Source organism: Delphinus delphis, chromosome 2 (genome assembly GCF_949987515.2).
Source record: "Delphinus delphis chromosome 2, mDelDel1.2, whole genome shotgun sequence".
NCBI lineage: Eukaryota > Metazoa > Chordata > Mammalia > Artiodactyla > Delphinidae > Delphinus > Delphinus delphis.
This window is the reverse complement of record NC_082684.1, coordinates 131,626,885-131,647,786: the sequence shown is the minus strand read 5'-3', so window position 1 is coordinate 131,647,786 and position 20,902 is coordinate 131,626,885. Positions and strand designations below refer to the sequence as shown.

Sequence of the window (20,902 nt, the reverse complement as noted above, 5' to 3'; positions counted from 1 at the left end):
CACTTTTTCATGTAAACTCAAGGCCTTCTTGAAAGGGACTTTGTCTTCACTTGGGAATCCTTATTCCTTCTTTGCAAAACAAATCTGGAGTCTTTGGTCTAACATGTTCATTTACCTGATTTCTCAGCGATGGCACCTTCAGACTCGATATTCAAATTTTCAGAGCTATCAGCAGTCCCTATGGAGGCCTCAGACTCAAGGGTTTCATCATCAGAGGCACGGGGTTCCAGTACAAGCATCTCAAAAGTTAGCTCTTCCCTGTAAGATACAATCAAGAAACGCAATATCATTTGATAAGAAACGGAAGGAAGACAACAGGAAAAAAGACCTTCCGTGAAAATCAGGAATTGAGGTAGCAAAAATAGTCACATTTCTTACTGTTCCTTTCCAGGGTGGTGATAAGGACCTGAAAGCACAGTCACAGTGAAGGCTAAAGACAGCAAAGGCTGGGACCTATAACAGGGCTAAGCATGAGGTAGAGAAAGATGCTGAAGCTACGAGACCTTCTGGTAAAATGAACTCTGGGCTGGTAATCAGGAGATGATTCTAAACTCACTCTAAACTCATTCATAATATATCAGGAAAGTACTTTTCCTCTCTCTGGACCTCAACTTTCTCATACACAAAACAAAGAGATTAAACTAGATAGTCTCTAGGATTCCTTCCAGCGCTTAAACTATTTTCTACAAAATTTTATTCGCTGGTTACAGACTATATCCTCTACCTTGACCAAGGAGAGACCTCTAGGTCTCCTAGATGAAGTAAAACACTGACTGACCTTTTCTGTCCTTTGAAGCCCTTGCCATCTCCACGTAAGAGTATTCTCTACTCCTCCTCATCAGTCACCCACCTACCTCTCAGTCATGCCCCCTCATTCCCTGACGTCTTTGGTACTTGGCTCCTAATCTCGCTTTCTCACTACTGCCTGACACCACCCTGATCTATTTCAATCCACATCTTTGTGAAAGCTCACATTAATACTCTAAAACCAAAGTTCCTTTACGTCTGCAACTCCTAACAACCTCTCCTCCACTTTATATAGGCAATTTTCTCCAATGGGCAGATCCTAGAGTTTGTCAATCCAATCCTCCACTCTGTCCACAATCTACTTATCCTTCCAACTGCAACTCTGTTTTTCATCGAGTCTCCTCCCTTTCAGAGCCCTTGTAGCTTCCCTTCCACTCTACCTAGCTTTAAATTATTCATCCTTTAATACCTCCAACATCTAGCTTGAGATTCATGGACAATCTTTTCAAGGACAGTCTCACCAGCAACTCATTACTGCATTTACAACTGTCATAAGCAGTGAGCATTCATACCTCTAAGACTAGGCTCATACGTTTTCCTTTCTCTGGAAAGACTTTTCACCTTCCTAGAAAATTCCTATTCACCCTTCAATACTTCCAATACCATTTTCATCAAAACTGAATTAGGTCCTCTTTTCAGATCATTTTTATATCAAATAGCTAGCCCCTGGTCAAAGTAGACCACTTTTGCCTTACCATGTTCAGCACACCTGAGCCCTAGCTGCCTTTTCTAGCTTGCCCAAATTCTAGATTCAATCCTGACAGGCAAAAAAGTACTTTAACAGACTCATAACCTCTCATGAATCAAGCTCTCAGACCTAGGATTCTGGGATCCTGGGAAATCAGGAACAAAACTCCCCTTAAAACATAAGAGTCATCATTGTCAACCAAAACCACTGCACAGTACCTTCAGGGAGAACCATGGGATGTTCACATTATCCCAAAGATGTAGGGATACCCACTCCTGCTCCAGTGATGGTAGAGGTCACAGAGCGGCTTATGTGTTGCCTAAATTGCAACCAATTTACCTACCTAGTATCCCAGCACCCACTAGAGTTGCTGCCTTACCCTGACCAGCCAGGTGCTGGCCCCATGGCTATGTTGATCTTCAGATAATAACCTTCCTTTATGGAGTGCTGAATAATCTTAGCCTGGGAATCCTTATTCCTTCTTTTTAAGACAAATCTGTTCACCAAGGCTGGTGACCTGTTAGGGATCTTGGCTAAGATTGACACACCCTGTCCCAGTCAACATCTCCAGAATCATCACTGTAGCAGCTGCAGTTTGGTCTCCCAGCTCACAGAGCAACCTTCCTTGAGGTGACAACTTTCACATTGCTACCTGAGTACAGGCAACATGTCTTTGTCATCTCCACATCCCCTATATCCCTAACCTAGTGCTTGACTCACAATAAGGAAGAATAAGAAAAGGACAGAAGGAAGGAAATGAAAACAGATAACTAGTCGCTCCCTTTCCCCCTGGAAACTCACTTTTCTTTCTGCAGGTTCTCAATCTGCTCAGTCAGGACTCTCTCCTCCTGCTGCATAGCTGCTTGCTGCTGTTCTGTGATGTCAGCCTCCAGCGCTGCCTCACTAGTCAAGGTCTCTTCTGGGACATCAGACATGGAGGGCAACCGAACTACAACAGGAGACGACGGGCATGGATAGTTTCCTCGACGAAGACGCCCCTTCCCCTGCAAAGAAAAATATGTGTTAAAAGGTAAACTGAGTGACTGATCAGTTTTACTTGGCCCAGTTAGGATAACAAGTGTACTACTTCCATCACACCTGGTGAATGGTAGGAATAAGCAGAAACATTCTGTGAGACCTAAGATATTTAGTGAGATACCATCCATCGAACACATTTAGGTTATGCATTTTCTTGCAAGAGCACTGGAAAATGGGTACGTTGGTGGGTGGGAGTGTAAGAACACACTGTGTACTGAGACAAGATTCTTCTTTTAATCTAAGCTGCATTCCCTCCAAACTAAATATCCACACATGGCTATTTAAATTAATTAATTAAAATAAAATGGGGGGTAACGGGGGGAGGGATAAATTGGGAGATTAGGATTGACACTACTATATGTAAAATAGATAACTAATAAGGACCTCCTGTATAGCACAGGGAACTCTACTCAATACTCCGTAATGGCCTGCATGGGAAAAGAATCTAAAAAAGTGGATATATGTATATGTATAACTGATTCACTTTGCTGTACACCTGAAACTAACACAGTATTGTAAATCAACTATACTCCAATAAAATTTTTTTAAAAATTAAACAGAAGTAAAAATTTAGTTCTGCGTTCACACTAGCCAGATTTCAAAAGTTCAACAGCCACAGGTGGCTAGTGACTACCATATTGAACAGTGCAGATTTAGAACATTTCCATCAACAAAGAAAGTTCTGATGGACAACACTGCTCTATAACTTTAACCTTGGAATATACAGTCTCTCTAGGAAGACTATAGAAACAGGTCCTAAAACTCAGTTTTATTTTTTTAAAAAAGTCATTTATATATTACAGGGTGTTAGTGAGAGATATTCTCTAAGAACAACTCAAGAAACTTCTTTCTTGAGATCAGAGGGGGAAAAAAATCTCATTGTTTTAACTGGTTACCTTGCACAGAACTTTCACTTCTGATAATGGCAGACTAGGTATTTAAAATTAAACCTCCTGCTGAGAACAACTGGACCAAACATAAAAAACCCAACATATTCTTGAAGGCACCAGAGAGCTAACAAGGTAGACCAAGATGAGGCTAGCCCAGCATTCAGGGCTAATTTAAATTTAAGAAGAGGTGGATGAGAGTCTGAGCAGAGTTTTGACAGACTACAGCAGGAGTCAGCAAATTATGGCCCCTGGGCCAAATCTGTCCTTGTGCCTGATTTTGTAAATAAAGCTTTACTGAAATGCCTTCATGCTCATTAATTCACGCACTGTCTATGGCTCTTCTGCAGAATAATGGTAGCACTGATGGTTGCAAGAGATTGTATGGTCCACAACGCCTCAAGTATTTACTCTCTGGTCCTTTACAGAAAAAGTTTGCCAACCTCTGGGGTAAAGAATAATAGTCCAGACCCAGGCAAGGGTGTGGGCTGCAGTGGGCTCCATTCCCATCCATGCCTGATGCTGGGACCCCTAAGGTTTGCATCCTAGATATAAGTGTAAGTTGAAATTATTATGGTCCTTGCAGATACTGAAGCCTAGCTTCAAGTCTTTTGAATGGTTCAGAAAATTGTAATCCCTAAAATTGGATTAAAGTAACCCCAGTTTGCTAGTACCCTAGGACCTGGCAGAAGAAATGAAAACACTATCTGGAGGAAAGTAACATCATCTCAGGTTTCAAAATATTTTTACAAATAATTTTTAAAAATACTATGTCTCACACACAACAAAAGGCAACCAAGCACAAAAGGAGACAAGACAATGTAAATGAAAACCAATAAAAACAACAGAAACCTTCAATGACACCAGATATTGTTGCTCTCAGAACAGACTTAAAATAGCCATGCTGAAGGAAAGAGATAGAAAGACATAGTTGAATTAGTGGACCAGAAGTTAGGTCAGAAGAAAATACAAAGAATCAAGCAGAGAAAACAAAACAAAACAAAAAATTTTCTAGAAAAATTGAGAAAAGTTGATAGAAGAAAACAATAAAAAGATCTACCATATACAAAAAGATTACCAGGAGAGAAGAGAGATCCTGTAGAAGAAATAACAAAAAGATAATGGCAGAACATTTTTCAAAACTAATTAAAGATATCAACCTACTGACTAAAGAAAGCCTTTGACCTCTAGGAAAGATAAATAAAAAGAAGTCCATACCTAGAGACAGCTGCTAAAAATTAAAGGCAAGAGAAAATCGTAAAAGCAGTCAAAAAAAAAAAAAAAGTACCTGCCACAAAGAAGCAACTGTTTGATTCAAAGCTTACTTTTCAACAGAAACAATGTAAGTCAGAAAACAATAAATGGTATTTTCAAAAGAGGAAAGGAAAAAGTAACTGCCAATCTAGAATTCTATACATCACAAAAACAAACTTCAAGAATGAAGTTGAAATAAAGACATTTTCAGACATACTAAGACAGGAAATCTGTCACCAGCTGATCTGCACTAAAGGAAGGGCAGACAGAAAATGACCCAAGAAGAAAAGTCAGGGAGGAAGAAATGAAGAGCAATGAAAACGGTAAATATGTAAGTCTAAAATAATTTGCATAAAACATAAGAATAATGTGTTGAATTTAAAATACACCAGGAATTAAAAACATAACAACAACATCAACTACATCATATAATAGCTAAAGCATATTAAAGTCCTTGCATTATCTGGGAAAAAAATAAAAGCACCAATTAACAGACTGTGATAAACCACAAATTTATGTTGTAATCTTTAGGTTGACTACTAAAAGAAGAGTAAAAAAGTATAAAACTTCAAAACTAACGAAGGAAAAAAATGGAATAATAGAAAGTAGCCAAAAGAAAAAGGCAAGAATGAACCAAAAAAGGAAAGAAAGAAAAGAAACATATGTCAGGTAAGAAAAATTAAAAGCACAAAATAAAATAGTAGATTTAAATCCAAATATATCAGTGATTACATTAAATTAAGTAGATTAAATGCTCTAGTTAAAATCTGAAGATTATCAGACTGTATTAAAAAAAGAAAACCCAACTATATTAAGTTTACAAAGCATGCATATAAAACATTCAGAATTCAGAAAGGCTGAAAGTAAAAAGGCTGGCGTAAAAGACTTACCATGTCAGCACAGAGAAAACAAGTGTGTACACACCAATCAGTAGATTCATAGAACTGAACAACTTAATAAACATAAGTGATATAACAGACATACATAGAATTCACGATCTAACTACAGAATATTCATTACTTTAAAGCACATACAGCAATACAATACATTTCCAAGGGTTCAAATCGTTTATCTGACCTTTAAATTAATTTAAAGTAAGTTTTCTGACAGTGCAGTTACAAAGAGAAAACTAAAAATCCCTATGTATGCAGAATTTAAGAAATAGACTTCTATGAATAAAGAAGATATGGTATATATATGAAATAATGCCATTTGCAGCAACATGGATGGACCTAGAGATTATCATACTAAGTGAAGTAAGTCAGAAAGAGAAAGACAAATACCATATGATATCACTTATATGTGGAATCTAAAATATGACACAAATGAACTTATCTACGAAACAGAAAAAGACTCACAGACATAGAGAACAGACTTGTGGTTGCCAAGGTGGAAGGAGGTAAGGGAGAGATGGATTGGGAGTTTTGGATTAGCAGATGCAAACTATCAATATTATATATAGAATGGATAAACAACAAGGTCCTACTGTATAGCACAGGGAACTATATTCAATATCCTGTATAAACCACAATGGAAAAGAATATGAAAAGAATGTATATATATGTATAAATGAGTCACTCTACTGTATAGCAGAAATTAACACAACATTGTAAATCAAATATACTTGAATAAAAAAGAAATAAGACTTCTAAAACACCCATAGCCCAGCCAAAGAAGAAATCACAATGAAAATTTTAAAATTCTTTGAACAGTAATATCAAAATCTATGGGATACGGTTTAACTCTGCCTATATTAAAGTTATAGCCTTATATGCATATATTAGAAAAAAAGAAAAGTTAAAAATTAAAGAGGTAAGTATCTTTTTCAGGAAACTAGATAGAGAACAACAAAATAAACTCAAGGAGAAAAAAGAAAATAAACAGTAAATAAACATTAGAAAAAAGAGGACCAAAGCCAAAATGTAACTCTTTGAAAAGACTAATAAAAGATTTTAAACTCTGGCAAAATTGGTAAGAGAAAAAGAATTTACAAATAACCAAAGGCGGGAATGAAAACGGGACATCACTAAAAATCTAGTAGACATGAAAAGGATAAGAGGCTACTATGAACAACTTTATGTCAATAAATCTGAAATTTTATACAAAGTGGAGAAATTTCTACAAAAATCCAAGTAATACTGTCAAAAATTTACAAATGTGATTAATCTTATAAATTGAATCTATAAATAAAACCTTTACAGAGAGAAAACTGGAAGCCTACATGATTTCACTAGTAAACAAGAAGAAATAACACACAAATTCTTCCACAGAATTAAAAATAAGGGCTACTCTCCAACTCATTCTTAGAGGCCAGCATAAGCTTGATACCAAAACATAAGGACATTAAAAGGAAAGTCTATTATAGGACAATTTTAGTCATAAACAGGGGTGTAAAATTCTAAACAACATACTGTAAATCAAATCAAGCAATATATAAGGAGAATATTACATCATGACTAAGTTGGATTTATTGCACTAGTATAATGATTTAACATTCAGAAATTCACTCATTGTAAAATGTCATAACAATAAAATTAAAAAGTCTCATGCACACCTCAATACACGCAGTAAAGGAATTTCATAAAATTCAATATTAAATCACAATTACAACTCTTAGAAAACCAGGAATAGAAGGGGACATATTTAATATCATCAAGCATCTATAAAAATTCTATAGCAAACATCATACTTAGTGGTAAAAGGCTGAAAGCTTTCCCTTTGAGACTGGGAACATGCCAAGAATGATCCCTATCACCACTTCCTTTCAACATAGCATTGAAGGTTCTAGCTAGCGTAAGAAAAAGAAATAAAAGGCAGAAGGATTATGAAAGAACAAATGAAACTATCATTATTCATGAACAATATGACTGTAGAGGTAGGAAATCCAAAGGAATGCACAGAAAAATTGTTAGAATAAGTGGAAAAATACCAAAATCAATTGTATTTTTATTTAACAAGCAAAAAAGAGAAAACTAAAAGAGAATACAAAACTAAAAGAGAATACAAAAAATTTAAAATAACATTTATAATTGAATTAAAATTATTAAAATCCTAGTAACAATTCAAATAATTCAAAAGATGTGTAAGATATCTATATACAAAACTATAAAACAATTTTGAGAGGAACTAATGATCTACATGAATGGAGAGATATATCATGTTCACGGATGGGAACACTCAATATTGTAAAAATATCAATTCTCCCTGAAGTGATCTCTAAATTCAATGCAATCTCAATAAAAATCCCAAGACAATTTTTGTGAAGCTGATTCTATAATGTATATGGCAATACTGTATACAGAGCCAAGAAGAGTCAAAACGCTATTGAAGAAGGAGGTAGGATGACTTGTTCTAGCAGATATTTTTAGAAAGCTATAGTAATTAAAATAGTGGTGTTGGTACAAAGTCAAAACAGAGAGCCTAGAAAGAGAGCCACACATATATAGACTCTTGATTGATCACAAAAGGGGAACTTCAGAGCAGTATGGAAAGGATGCTTTTTTAAATAAACAGTGCTGGAAAAACTGGATACCCATGTGGAAACATAAAGACCACTCCCTACACTATACCACATACAAAAATTTTTTCCAGATGGATTATATATCTAAATATGAAAGGCAAAACAATAAAGTTTTTAGAAGATAATAAAGATTATCTTTATAACTTCAGGTAGTAAAAAACTTCTTAAACATGACCCTAAAAGTACTAGTCTAAAGGAAACGACTGGTAAGGTAGCCTACATTACAATTAAGAACATCCTGTTCATCAAAAGACACCTTTAAGAGTGGAAGAAGAAAGCTTCAACAGAAGTAACCAATAAAGGGTATGTATCCAGAATTCATAAAGAACTCCTACAGATCAGAGAAAGACAGACAACCCAATTAGAAAACTGGGCAAGAGTTCTGAACAGGTCCTTCACAAAAGAGCATATCCAAACTGCCAACATACTTACGAAAAGGTGCTTAAGCACATTAGAGTCACAACACAGAAATTTAAAATAAGGCCCCAATGATACCTCCACTAAAATGGTTAAAATTAAGGAATCTGGCAATATAAGTGCTGGGGAGGAAGTGGAGCAATTGGGAACTCTCATACACTGCTAGTAAAGTACAACCATTTTGGAAAAAAAGTTTGGCATTATGTACTCAGGTTGAAGATATATATTCTGTGACTCAGTAATTCCACTCCTACATAACCCCCACAAAAATACATCCATGTGTCCATCCAAACTACATGTAACAGAATGTTCATAGCAACATTATTCATAATTCCCCCAAACACAAGCCAAATGTCCAGCAATACTAGAATGGATAAACTGTGGTATACATATAGACTGGAATACTATACAGTAACATATATGAGCTACAATGAAACACAATAATATGGATAAGTCTTACACACATAAGGTTGATGAAATAAGTCAGATATAAAATAATACCTATTATATGATTCCATTTATATAAAACTCAAAAACAGACCAAACAAAACTATAGTGCTCAGGGATACATACTTTAGTGGGAAAACAACAAAGAAAACAGAGTAACTCAAGTTATTGCTTACCTTTGGGGGAGAGAAAGGATTGTGATTGGAAAGAGAAAAAGAAGAGCTTCTGGGGGTGCTGGCAATGTTCTATTTCTTGACCTGAGGTTGCTATGTGGATGTTTACTTCATAATTCATTAAGATGCAGATGTATGTTTCTGTGCTTTTTTTTTTAATGTGTTGTATTTCTCAACAAGTAAGAGCTCCTCTTCAAAGTTAACTATTTATGCAAATATACTACTATCTTTTGAATAGAATGGGACAATAAACTGACAGATTTCTCAGTTGATTTTGGGAAGAAGAAAGGAAGACATGCCGTCTCAGAAACAGAAACTGCTGAGCTAGCCCAAATGGTAAGGTGAAAGTAGAAGGTAGTTCTAAGGGCATTCAGACTGACTCTTCCAAGCTCACGCCCTCTAAAACATACAACAGGATGAATAGTAGGAGGATGAAAAGACTGCTATTCCACTTTTAGTTCTGAGAGCAAGAAGTAAAGAATATGCTAAGAAAAAGGCCCTCAAAACAAAAGGTCAGTCTGCAAATTTAATAGAGGATAACTACGGAAAAGATAGCATTGTGGAATGGACGCAGAGAACAGGGTTTGGAGTTGGTATCAACAGTGTTAGAGTCCATTATGACTGGTCAGAATTACATTATAAATTCCAAGACAGCTTCTCATTACATATCACTGTGACTATTTTAATGAAGCCAAATGAACAACTAAAACTTAATGTGATATAAAAGCCTCAGGGAGCTGGAAAAATCTGAGCTTACTCCTAGTATTCACTTCCCAGTATTCAATAAAAGAGCTGCCTTTGTTCGGCATTCATACCATCACCTGGCCGCCTAAAGTACTTCACTACGGGTTAGCTAAGAATTACTTAACAGAGCTGAAGAAAATCAAACTCCACAGGTCTGATCTCTCTTAAGATAGCATTAAATAAAGATTAAGGAAAAGCTGGAACCCCTACAGCCCAGAGTTCTCTTACAAGGTCAGAGAAAGTAAATTTTAAAGTTAATTACATAGAGCTTTTAGAAACATGGGAAAATGCTAATACTGTGTTAAAAACTGGACATAAACTGGTATACCATAGGTTCTTTTAAAATCTGCAAATATATAAAGGTATTTCCTGAGTGGAATAATATCCTTTATTCTCCATACTTTTCCATAGTAAGCATAATTTAGTTTTTTTAAATGGGATTTCTTTTTTTATAGCAACATTCACTATATATTCTCTTTCAGTGGTTTTATCCACGATTGTTTTTCTACCATCACTGCAAAAGTCAACAGAGTAAAAAAGGCAAATATTTTCTTCACATTATGAAAAAAATATTTGACCTTGTGGACTCCCTGGAAAGAGTTAGCAGTTAACACTTTGAGAAGTGGTTTGTAGTATCCTTTGTTCATTTTCCACTAGGTCTTTCTCCTATTTATTTGTAGGGGCTTCTCCTCATTAACTAGGGAAAATCAGACTTTGTGATATGAGTTGTAAATATTTTCTTACTGTATATCATTTCCCTTTTGCCTTGCTTATGGTCATTTCTGTCATGCATTAATACTTGATAACTATGCCAATGAACCTATGAACTTTTCTTTTAATGGTTTTATATAATAGAAATACCTCCTCTACTCCAAGATCACAGTATATTTTTCTATCATAATAGGGATTTTATTGGTTTTGATTGATCACATAGTTCATGAACAATGTGTACCCAATGGTTAATATAAGTACTGAAAAACCTATAAAGCCATATTGTAATCCTTTTCTGAACAGTTAGGCCAGTGACTTTCCAGCTTAAACTCTAGAGACAAATTATTCCTAAAATCAAGATTTCAACTACAATTATTTTCAAATGTTGATGAGTGTTAGGTCTAAAGTCCCACTTATCCACGATTTAATATACACAATATTCAAATTTCCAACCTCTCATTAACAAAGTTACTAGGAAAAGCTGGATTACCACTACCAAAGACATCACAGATAACACAGTTACGACAGAGAGCCAAGATCAAGAAGCAATTTAAGACATTACTGTGCTTTTGGAGAGTTAACTATTTTCAGTTTGTAAAGAAATATAAACTAGCACTGATTTCACCCTTTCAAAATGGGAGAAGGTGGAATTCCCTTCTTCTTAAGAAACATATTTGTAACTGAACACATAGAAACAGAGAGTAGATCGGTGGTTGCCAGGGGCTGGGGTGTGGGGGAAATGGGTGATAGTGGTCAAAGGGTACAAATTTCCAGTTACAAGATGAATAAATTCTGGGGATGTAATGTACAGCATACTGACTGCAGTTAACAATACTGTATTATATGCTTAAAAGTTGCTAAGAGAGTAGATCTTAAATGTTGTTACCACCAAAAAAAAAAAAAAAAGAAATAAGTAACTATATGAAGTAATGGATGTGTTAAGTAACCTTACTGTGGTAATCATTTCATTATATATATATATATATATATAAAATCATCACATTGTACACCTTAAATTTACACAATATTATATATCAACTATATCTCAATGTATATAATCTCAATATATATACTAGGAGAAAAAGAAAAACCAAAACACATGTTTTTAGAGATCTAAAAAAGTCACATTTAAAAAATTGATTTAAAAAAATTCTACTGGATTGTACAAGAAGTACAATACAGGGCCCACTGACTTGATAAATTATATTAATGTAATCACACTTGGCTTCAGTTTCTCTGTTATCTTAAGGTGTTTTTAGTTTCTTTATTAGCTACTTCAGTCTGTTTTCCTTTTGCTCCCCTTTCCCCTTTTGTTCCTATTTTTTCCCCTAAATTTATCCTTTTCTGCCTCCTGTTACGTATTGGTTTCAACTTTTGTAGGAAAGGTGTATCTGGTAACCTTCTTCATCGCCTCTTAGGCTCTTCCATAACTGCCCTTTCAGCTGAATTAAACTTCTTCTTGGATGTTTTGGCAATGTGAAGTTGAAGAGGTGGAATGCTTTTGTGCCTGCAGGATACAGGGCAGTAAACAGCTCTGCAAAGCTAGGTTGCCTGAGCTGTAAGACATCCCTCTGTATCTGCAGGTTCTGCATTCTTGGATTCAACCAACTGCAGAATGAAAATATTTGAAAAAATTTCCCTAAAATTCCAAAAAACAAAACTTGAATTTGCCACCATGCACTAACAACTATTTACATAGCATTACATAACAACTATTTACATTTACATTGAATTAGGTACGGTAAGTAATCTAGGGATGATTTAAAGTATGCAGGACACCTATCCTTCTCAAACTATTCCCAAAAACTGAAGAGGAAGAAATGCTTCTGAACTCTTTCTATGAGGTCAGCATCACCCTGATGTCAAAACCAAAGACACCACAAAAAAAAGATAATTACAGGCCAATGTCACTGATGAACACAGACATAAAAGTCCTTAACAAAACACTAGCAAACCAAATTCAACAATACATTATAAGGATCATACCATGATCAAGTAGGATTTATCCCAGGGATGCAGGATGGTTCAACACCCACAAATCAATCAATGTGATACACCACATTAACAAACTGAAGAATAAAAATTATGATCATCTCAACAGATGTAGAAAAAACTCTGACAAAATTCAACATCCATTTATGATAAAAACTCTCAACAAAGTGGGTATAGAGAACAAACCTCAACATAATAAATGCCATATATGACAAACCTAACATCACACTCAATGGTGAAAAGCTGAAAGCATTTCCTCTAAGATCAGAAACAAAGATGCCCACTCTCATCACTTTTATTTAACATAGTATTGGAAGTCATAGCCACAGTAATCAGACAAGAAAAATAAAAGGAATACAAATTGCAAAGGAGGAAGTAAAACTGTCACTGTTTGCAGATGACATGATACCATACATATAAAAAAATCCTAAAGATACCACTGAAAAAATATGAGAATAAATTAATTGACTAAAGTTTCAGGATACAAAATTAATATACAGAAATCTGATACGTTTCTATACACTAAAAATGAACTATCAGAAAGAGGAATTAAGAAAACAATTCTATTTACAACTGCATCAAAAAGAAGAAAATACCTAGGAATAAATCTAACCAAGGAGATAAAAGACCTGTACTTGGAAAACTAAAAGACACCAATGAAAGAAACTGAAGATGATACAAACAAATGGAAAGATATACCATGTTCATGGATTGGAAGAATTAATACTGTTAAAATCACAAATACTACCCAAGGCAATCTACAGATTAAATGTAATCCCTATCAAAACACCAATGGCATTTTTCACAGAACTAGAACAAATAATTCCAAAATGTGTATGGAAACACAGAAGACTCCAAATAGCCAAACCAATCTTGAGAAAGAACAACAAAACTAGAGGTATCACATGCCCTGATTTCAAAATATACTGCAAAGCTACAGTAATCAAAACAGTATGGTACTGGAACAAAAACAGACACATAGATCACTGGAACAGAAATCAGAGTGTCCAGAAATAAACCCATGCTTATATGGTTAATTAATCTACAACAAAGGAGGCAAGAATATACAAGGGGAAAAGACAGCTTCTTCAACAAATGGTGTTGGGACAACTGAACAGCTACATGCAAAAGAATCAAACTGGGTTACCTTCTCATACCATATACAAAAATAAACACAAAATGCATTAAAGACTTAAACGTAAGAACTGAAACCATAAAACTCCTAGAAGAAAACACAGGCAGTATGCTCTTTGACACTGGTGTTAGCAATATTTTTTTGGATATGTCTCCTTAGTCAAGTGAAAAAAAAGCAAAAATAAACAAATGGGACTACATCAAACTGAAAAGCTTCTGCACAGTGAAGGAAGTTATCAACAAAATGAAAAGGCAGGCTACCGAACAGGAAAAGATATTTGCAAATGATATATCTAACAAGGAGTTAATATCCAAAAATATACAAAGAACTAATACAACTCAACTTCAAAATGACAAACAACCTAATTAAAAAATGAGCAGAGCACCTCAATAGACATTTTTCCAAAGACAACATACAGATGGCCAACAGACACATGAAAAGATGTTCAACATCACTATCATCAAGGAAATGCAAATCAAAACCACAATGAGATATCAACTCACACCTGTCAGAATGGCTATTATCAAAAAGATAGCAGGTAAGTGTTGGTGAGGATGTGGAGAAAAGGGAACTCTTGTGCACTGTTGGTGGGAATGTAAATTGGTACATGAAAGATTGTATGAAGGATCCTCAAAAAATTAAAAATAGAACTATCATATGATCTAACAATTCCACTCCTGGATATTTATCCAGATAAAACAAAAACACTAATTTGAAAAGATATATACACCCCTATGTTCACTGCAGCATTATCTACAATAGCCCACATATGAAAGCAACCTAAGTATCCAATGATAGATGACTGGATAAAGAAGATGAAGTATATATTATATGTATGCATGTATGTGTATACGCACATACATACACACACAATGGAATATTAATCATAAAAAAAGAATGAAATCCTGTCATTAGCAACAACACGGATGGACCTAGATTATGCTACGTGAAATACGTCAAACACAGAAAGACAAGTAATGCATGGTTTCACTTATATGTGGAATCTAAAAAAACAAACAAACATAACAAAACAGAAACAGATTAATAGATACAAAGAACTGGTGGTTGCCAAAGAGAAGGGGGGTAGGGGGATGAGTTAAATAGGTGAGGGAGATTAAAAGGTACAAACTTCCAGTTATAAAGTAAATAAGTCATGTGGATGTAATGTACAGCATAGGGAATATAGCCAATAATATTGTAATAACTTTCCATGGTGACAGATGGTAATCAGACTTATTGTGGTGATCATTTTGTAATGTATAAAAATATCAAATCAGTATACTGTACACTTGAATATTGTAAATCAATTATACTTCAAATAAAAAATAAAGTATAATGGGAGGATGTGTGTAGGTTATATGCAAATACTATTCCATTTTTTTTTAAACAGGAACTTTATTTTGTTTGTTTATTTTTGGCTGTGTTGGGTCTTCATTGCTGCGTGGGCTTTCTCTAGTTGAAACAAGCGGGGGCTACTCTTCGTTGTGGTTCACAGGCTTCTCATTGCAGTGGCTTCTCTTGTTGTGGAGCACAGGCTCTAGGCATGTGGGCTTCGGTAGTTGTGGCACATAGGCTCAGTAGCTGTGGCTCATGGGCTCTAGAGCTCAGGCTCAATAGCTGTGGTGCATGGGCTTAGTTGCTCCGCGGCATGTGGGATCTTCCCAGATCAGGGCTCGAACCTGTGTCCCCTGCAGGCGGATTCTTAACCACTGCGCCACCAGGGAAGCCCTTTGCCATTTTACATAATGAACTTGAGCATCCTAGAAATTTGGTATCTTTGGGGCGGGGGTTCTGAAACCCCTATCATAGTATTCCCTGTGGATACTGAGAGATGACTATACTCCTAGCACTTTTATTTTTAAATTTTTAGTCTTTGATTAATTTAGATCAACATTTTAATTTTTCTTGTTTTTTCTCCACATGACTATCCTTTTTTCCTTCACCATTTATTGAATAGTATACCTCTGAAATGTCACTCACTTTAATGTTTATGATCCTTTCTTTTTCTTTTTTAAGGATTTTCTTAGTTTTCCTGCTTCCTTATTTTATTATCAATTTTAGTAGCATCTTGTCAAGGTCCCCCCAAATATTCTTTTGTTGTTTTTATTGACATCACATCTGTTGGTAAAATGTTACAAAACTCTTTCCTTGTCTATGAGAATTTGATCTTTGGTCCATGTTCTAGCTCAGGACCCTGGAAAACCTGATAAAGATAGCATGTAAATGATGTTACTAGACAACACTGTCTCTGGCAAAAATTACCGATTGGCATCTGAAGAAGGAATGATAAATTATAAATATCTAGTTGGAACCTATATATTTAGACTCTTTGAGTGTGGAGTCTGCTGTAATTAGACATATCCCTTGCAGGGACCCTGGAAACCATGTCTGGAATTTTATGAAAGATACTGACTCCTGTGGAGGCATGAAACTTCTAAGGCAGAACAGATCTGCAACCACTAAATGTGGACCTCTTTTTCCTTGCACTTGAGCTGTGACTTGAGAGACTAAAGATATAGCTAACACCCTGATGGTGGCATGGCAGCATGACTCGCTACAACGACTCTGGCATAAAAGGAAGACCTTATGTTGTCTGCTGGCATGCTGTGCTTCCTGTCCCATATTCTTCTACATGATTCTGATGCCAAGTGTAGCTCACGGTAGTCTTATGAGTCTGAAAGTTTAGGTGAGTCTCAACAGATCCTCTCTCCATCCTACTGGGTGTTAGAACAATAAATGAATAGATGAATTTAGGAAGAACTGACATCTTTATATATTCAGTCTTCCTTTCCAAATGCATTTATTTGTTCAAATCTTCTTTTGTAATTCTTGAGGTTTAAGACTCTCTGTATAAATCTTCCACATTTCTTGTTCTACACTTCTTAAGTATATTCTTTGGTATTTTATGTTGCTGTTTTGAGTGCATGCTAATAAAAATGGGCATTTTTCTTCCATTATATCATCCAATGGGTAGTACATATCAAAGTTATCAATGGTACTCAGATACCCTATAATTTTAATTAGTTTTTAAGTTGATTTTCTTGAGTTTTGCATATATACAGTCATAATGAAAATAGTGATAATTCTACTTCTTCTTATAAGTTTTATACCTCTGATTCCTTTTTATTACCCAATTGCATTAGATAGTACCTCCAGATCAAGGGCAAATAACAGTGAGGATAATGGACATTCTTGCCTTTTCCCAGTTTTAATTAGAAAGGTTCCAATGTTTCTCCATTAAGCAAGATACTGGTTTGGGGGATATAACAGATATATTTTATCATGCTAAGGAATTATAGATATATCCCTATTTTAATAAGAATTTTTAAAAAATACCTGTATAATTATATCAAATGCCCCTTAAATATCTATGAGGATATTATATTTTTCCTACAGATCAATTAACATGGTGAATTATGCTAATCGAATCATTCTTGCATTCCTGGGTTAAATCACACTTAGTCAAAGTTTATGTTTATGGGCCACTGAGCTATGCTTGCTAATATTTTAACTTGGGATTTGGGGATTAATATTCACAGATGAGGCAGTTCTGAATTTATATATCAAGTGTTTTATTGATATACACATATGTGTATATATATATGTGTGTAAATATATATATATCTCGGTGTATCAAGTCCTGTTCTATGGCTTTACAAGTATAAACTCATTTAATCCTGTGAGTCTGGTACTATTAGCTCCAGTTTATACATGAGAAAACTGAGGCATGGAGATTAAATGACTTGCCCATGTCACAATAGCTAGTAATCTGGTGCTAGGATTTAAACACAAAAGTTTAGTCCAGAGCCCATCCTGTACTCTGCTGCCTTTAATACTTTCGTGTAAAATTTTTGTTAGTTTTTCTTTTTTGGGCAGGGTGTTAAAAAGTACCAATGTTACACTCTTTTCATAAAAAAAGACCTTTTCCCTCTCAGCTCTGGAACAGATTAAATTGTATTGTTATGTTTTTAAAGGGTTGGTAAAATTCTTCTGTGAAACTTTATGTCCAGTGTTTTTAAAAGAGGAAACTCTTAGACAATCTTTGATGGCCTCTCAAGGTCTAAAAAGATCAAATCCAAACTACTAATCCTGGAATTTAAGAACCCAAAAACTTATTTGCTAATTCATTATATCTTATCACTCTTCCCTTCCTTCATTCTTACCAAGAAATCTTACATTCTAGCCATTGAAGTTTATTCAGTGTTCTCAGGTATTAAGTCACCTAGCTCTCTATGCTTCCCTACAGCTTTCTGAACAGACAAGATGAGATTTAGTAAACTGAACTACAACTATTTATACCTTTGCTTACTAGACTGTTAACTTATCTAAAGAAGAGATCTTGTCATTTCTATACCTCCAGCACCTAGCACAAGTGCCTAAAACACAACAGAACTGTTACATTTTTGTTGAAAAAATGAATGAGAATAAATGAAAATGAATCAATAAGTGGGGCTAGGAAGACAGGTCTCATCTGCAGAAGAGAATGGGAAGGAAAAAAAGATGTGTCTAAAGTGTAGTCTAAAATGAGAAGTACCTCTGAAGAAACATAGATGGAACGTAGTCTCATTTTTATTTAGTAAAACTGTAAGTTTAAAAATATTAAATGGATTTACAATACTGAATTGAATTCATGTTTTAACTCTACAAAAATCTTCCTAAAATAATAAAAGAAGGGCTTCCCTGGTGGCGCAGTGGTTGAGAGTCCGCCTGCCAATGCAGGGGACACGGGTTCATGCCCTGGTCTGGGAAGATCCCACATGCTGCGGAGCGGCTGGGCTCGTGAGCCATGGCCACTGAGCCTGCGCGTCCAGAGCCTGTGCTCCGCAACGGGAGAGGCCACAACAGTGAGAGGCCCGCGTACCGCAAATAAATAAATAAATAAATAAATAATAATATAAGAAACATAAAACTATGAATACCATAGGACTGTCATAACTTCACTACATATATATAAGGAAAAAGTTTAAGGGAAATACAAGTATTCTAAAATATTAATAGAAAATTGTGATTTTCTTCCTGCTTTTTGCACTTTACCCTACTGTTCAAATTTTTCCACAATGAGCATGAAACAAGTATGTAAAGGTGTCTTTTATGTAGAAACACAAGATCTTAGATTTATCAAATGCCTAGTTTTAAAAGATATTATATACTGTAAGAGAAAGAAATAATTCCAGTCATTTGAAAATGATAAATATAAAATAGTTTATCTTTCAAGTTCTGTGAGAAAACAGCTTCTTTAAAAGCACTGAGTACATCATTATACAAAAAGAGCTAGTATTAAGTTTCAAATCTGAATTTTTTAAAAAAGGAGATAAAAGAGTGAAATGAAAATATTTAACAATCTATTTTTAGGATACAACTGGTAGATCTAGCAGCAAAAATTGCATAGTGAGCCACCATCATTTATTCTTGTCTAGTATTCTGTACTTTTTACTCTCTAAACTCTCAACCCACCTGGCTCACTCACTCTGCTGTTTGTAAATCTTCACCTTCTCTTCTCTCACATATAATCCTGTCATCCCAAGATCACAGAATCCTTATATTTCCTTACTTCCTAACTTCTGCCTTTTATTCCCCCAAACCTAATTTTCAGGCCTCTTGAAGAGCGTCATGTCCCCTTGCCAGATATTACTGTAGTTCTTCCACTCCTATGGAATTCTATCTACAAGAATTCCCTACATAACTTTTCTTCCCATTTGTCCACATCTGAGAGAGATGATTTCAAGGCTTCAAAAGAGATGCTTCTTTCACATTTCACAAAAAAGAGCACAAATACTGTTCTCCTTTTGCCTACTCTCCCAAAGAGGTCCTGTGCCTAATTCTCCTCATCATTGGCGCTGCATGTTTCCTGCATGTGGATCTTCAAGTAATGCCTCTTGCTTACCATCATGATCTTTGAAAGAGGGTTCCGGAGGAATAGAAAAAGCAAGGGTCTTCTGTTGTGGTGTTATCAAAGAGAACACTACACGTTCTTATTACAAGAAAAAATTATTAACTGTATGTGGTGATGAATGTTAGCTACGCTTATTATGATAATCACTTCACAATATATACATATATCAAATCATTGTGCTATACCTAAAACTAAGAATGTTATATGTCAATTATATCTTGAAAAAAAAAGATTAATACTACAAAAATACTTTCTGGTCAGTACCAGAAACAGTAAGAACACTTCTATATTCTCAGAAAATCTTCATTCTCTGGGTCTGATTCTTATTATGTCAAGTCACCTGAATGTGAACAGTAGACTTAGACAGCATGCACTAACATAAGGAAATGACAGGACCCTTTGCTAGAATCAAGTCCACACTTGGAATATCTTTTTCCTTTGGAGTTCTTCAAAGCTGCCACATTTCAATTGATTCTTAACTTTCCAATTATTAATACTTAACTTCTGGAAGGGCATTTCTTGCTTCTTTTGGTGTTCTCAGTTGCATAGCTTACCCCCACAGATCCACAATGATACAGAATTGCAGGTATGCAAATTTCTAACAGAGACATGCAGGTAAGTTCTTCAATAAGCCTAGATGACACAAAATTTATAAGTACTGCCAACCACTATGAGTGCCGCAAGAAAATCCTGAAAAGACTTAGAGCAATTTTAAAATTCCAAACTGAGTACATAAAATAGCAACTGATACTATTCTTAAAAATTAGAATGTTGTTTTTAAAATGCTTTTTTTAGAACCCCTGTTCAACTAGACTCATTATGAAGAAAGCACTCCACAGTTAAAGTTTTGGAAGTACTGCACATTATATGCTAAACTTTGTTTGGCTATGAAAACCTTTGTGTGTAACATCTTTCAAGAGGATAATTTGTGAGGGTTCTATAGATTAGTAAACTTTATTTCAAATTATATTCTTCATATTATCTTAAATAATACTAAATCAATACTTATGCTTAGAATTATAACAAAAATAAGTTACAAAAAAACCCCATTTGTTATAGAAGAGGCATAACTGGATGGACTGTGAGCATATCATATTCTGAAATCCTACTCTTGGAATAGCCTAGAGTCAAAGATTATGCTCCATAAATCTAATTATGTGGAAAGTACATGGTAGCAGAAACATATTTTCAAAATG

General features: G+C 35.0%; 1 protein-coding gene across 1 annotated transcript in view; it reads right to left on the bottom strand.

The window, feature by feature from the left end:
- The window catches only part of MYO9A (myosin IXA), a 269,941-nt gene that overhangs the window by 5,474 nt on the left and 243,565 nt on the right, over window positions 1–20,902 (bottom strand). The window contains exons 41-42 of the mRNA XM_060005673.2: window positions 2,297–2,499; window positions 116–258 (exon numbers count right to left, since the gene is read on the bottom strand). Coding sequence (XP_059861656.1) covers window positions 116–258; window positions 2,297–2,499 — 346 coding nt within the window. The remainder of the gene's footprint in view (window positions 1–115; window positions 259–2,296; window positions 2,500–20,902) is intronic.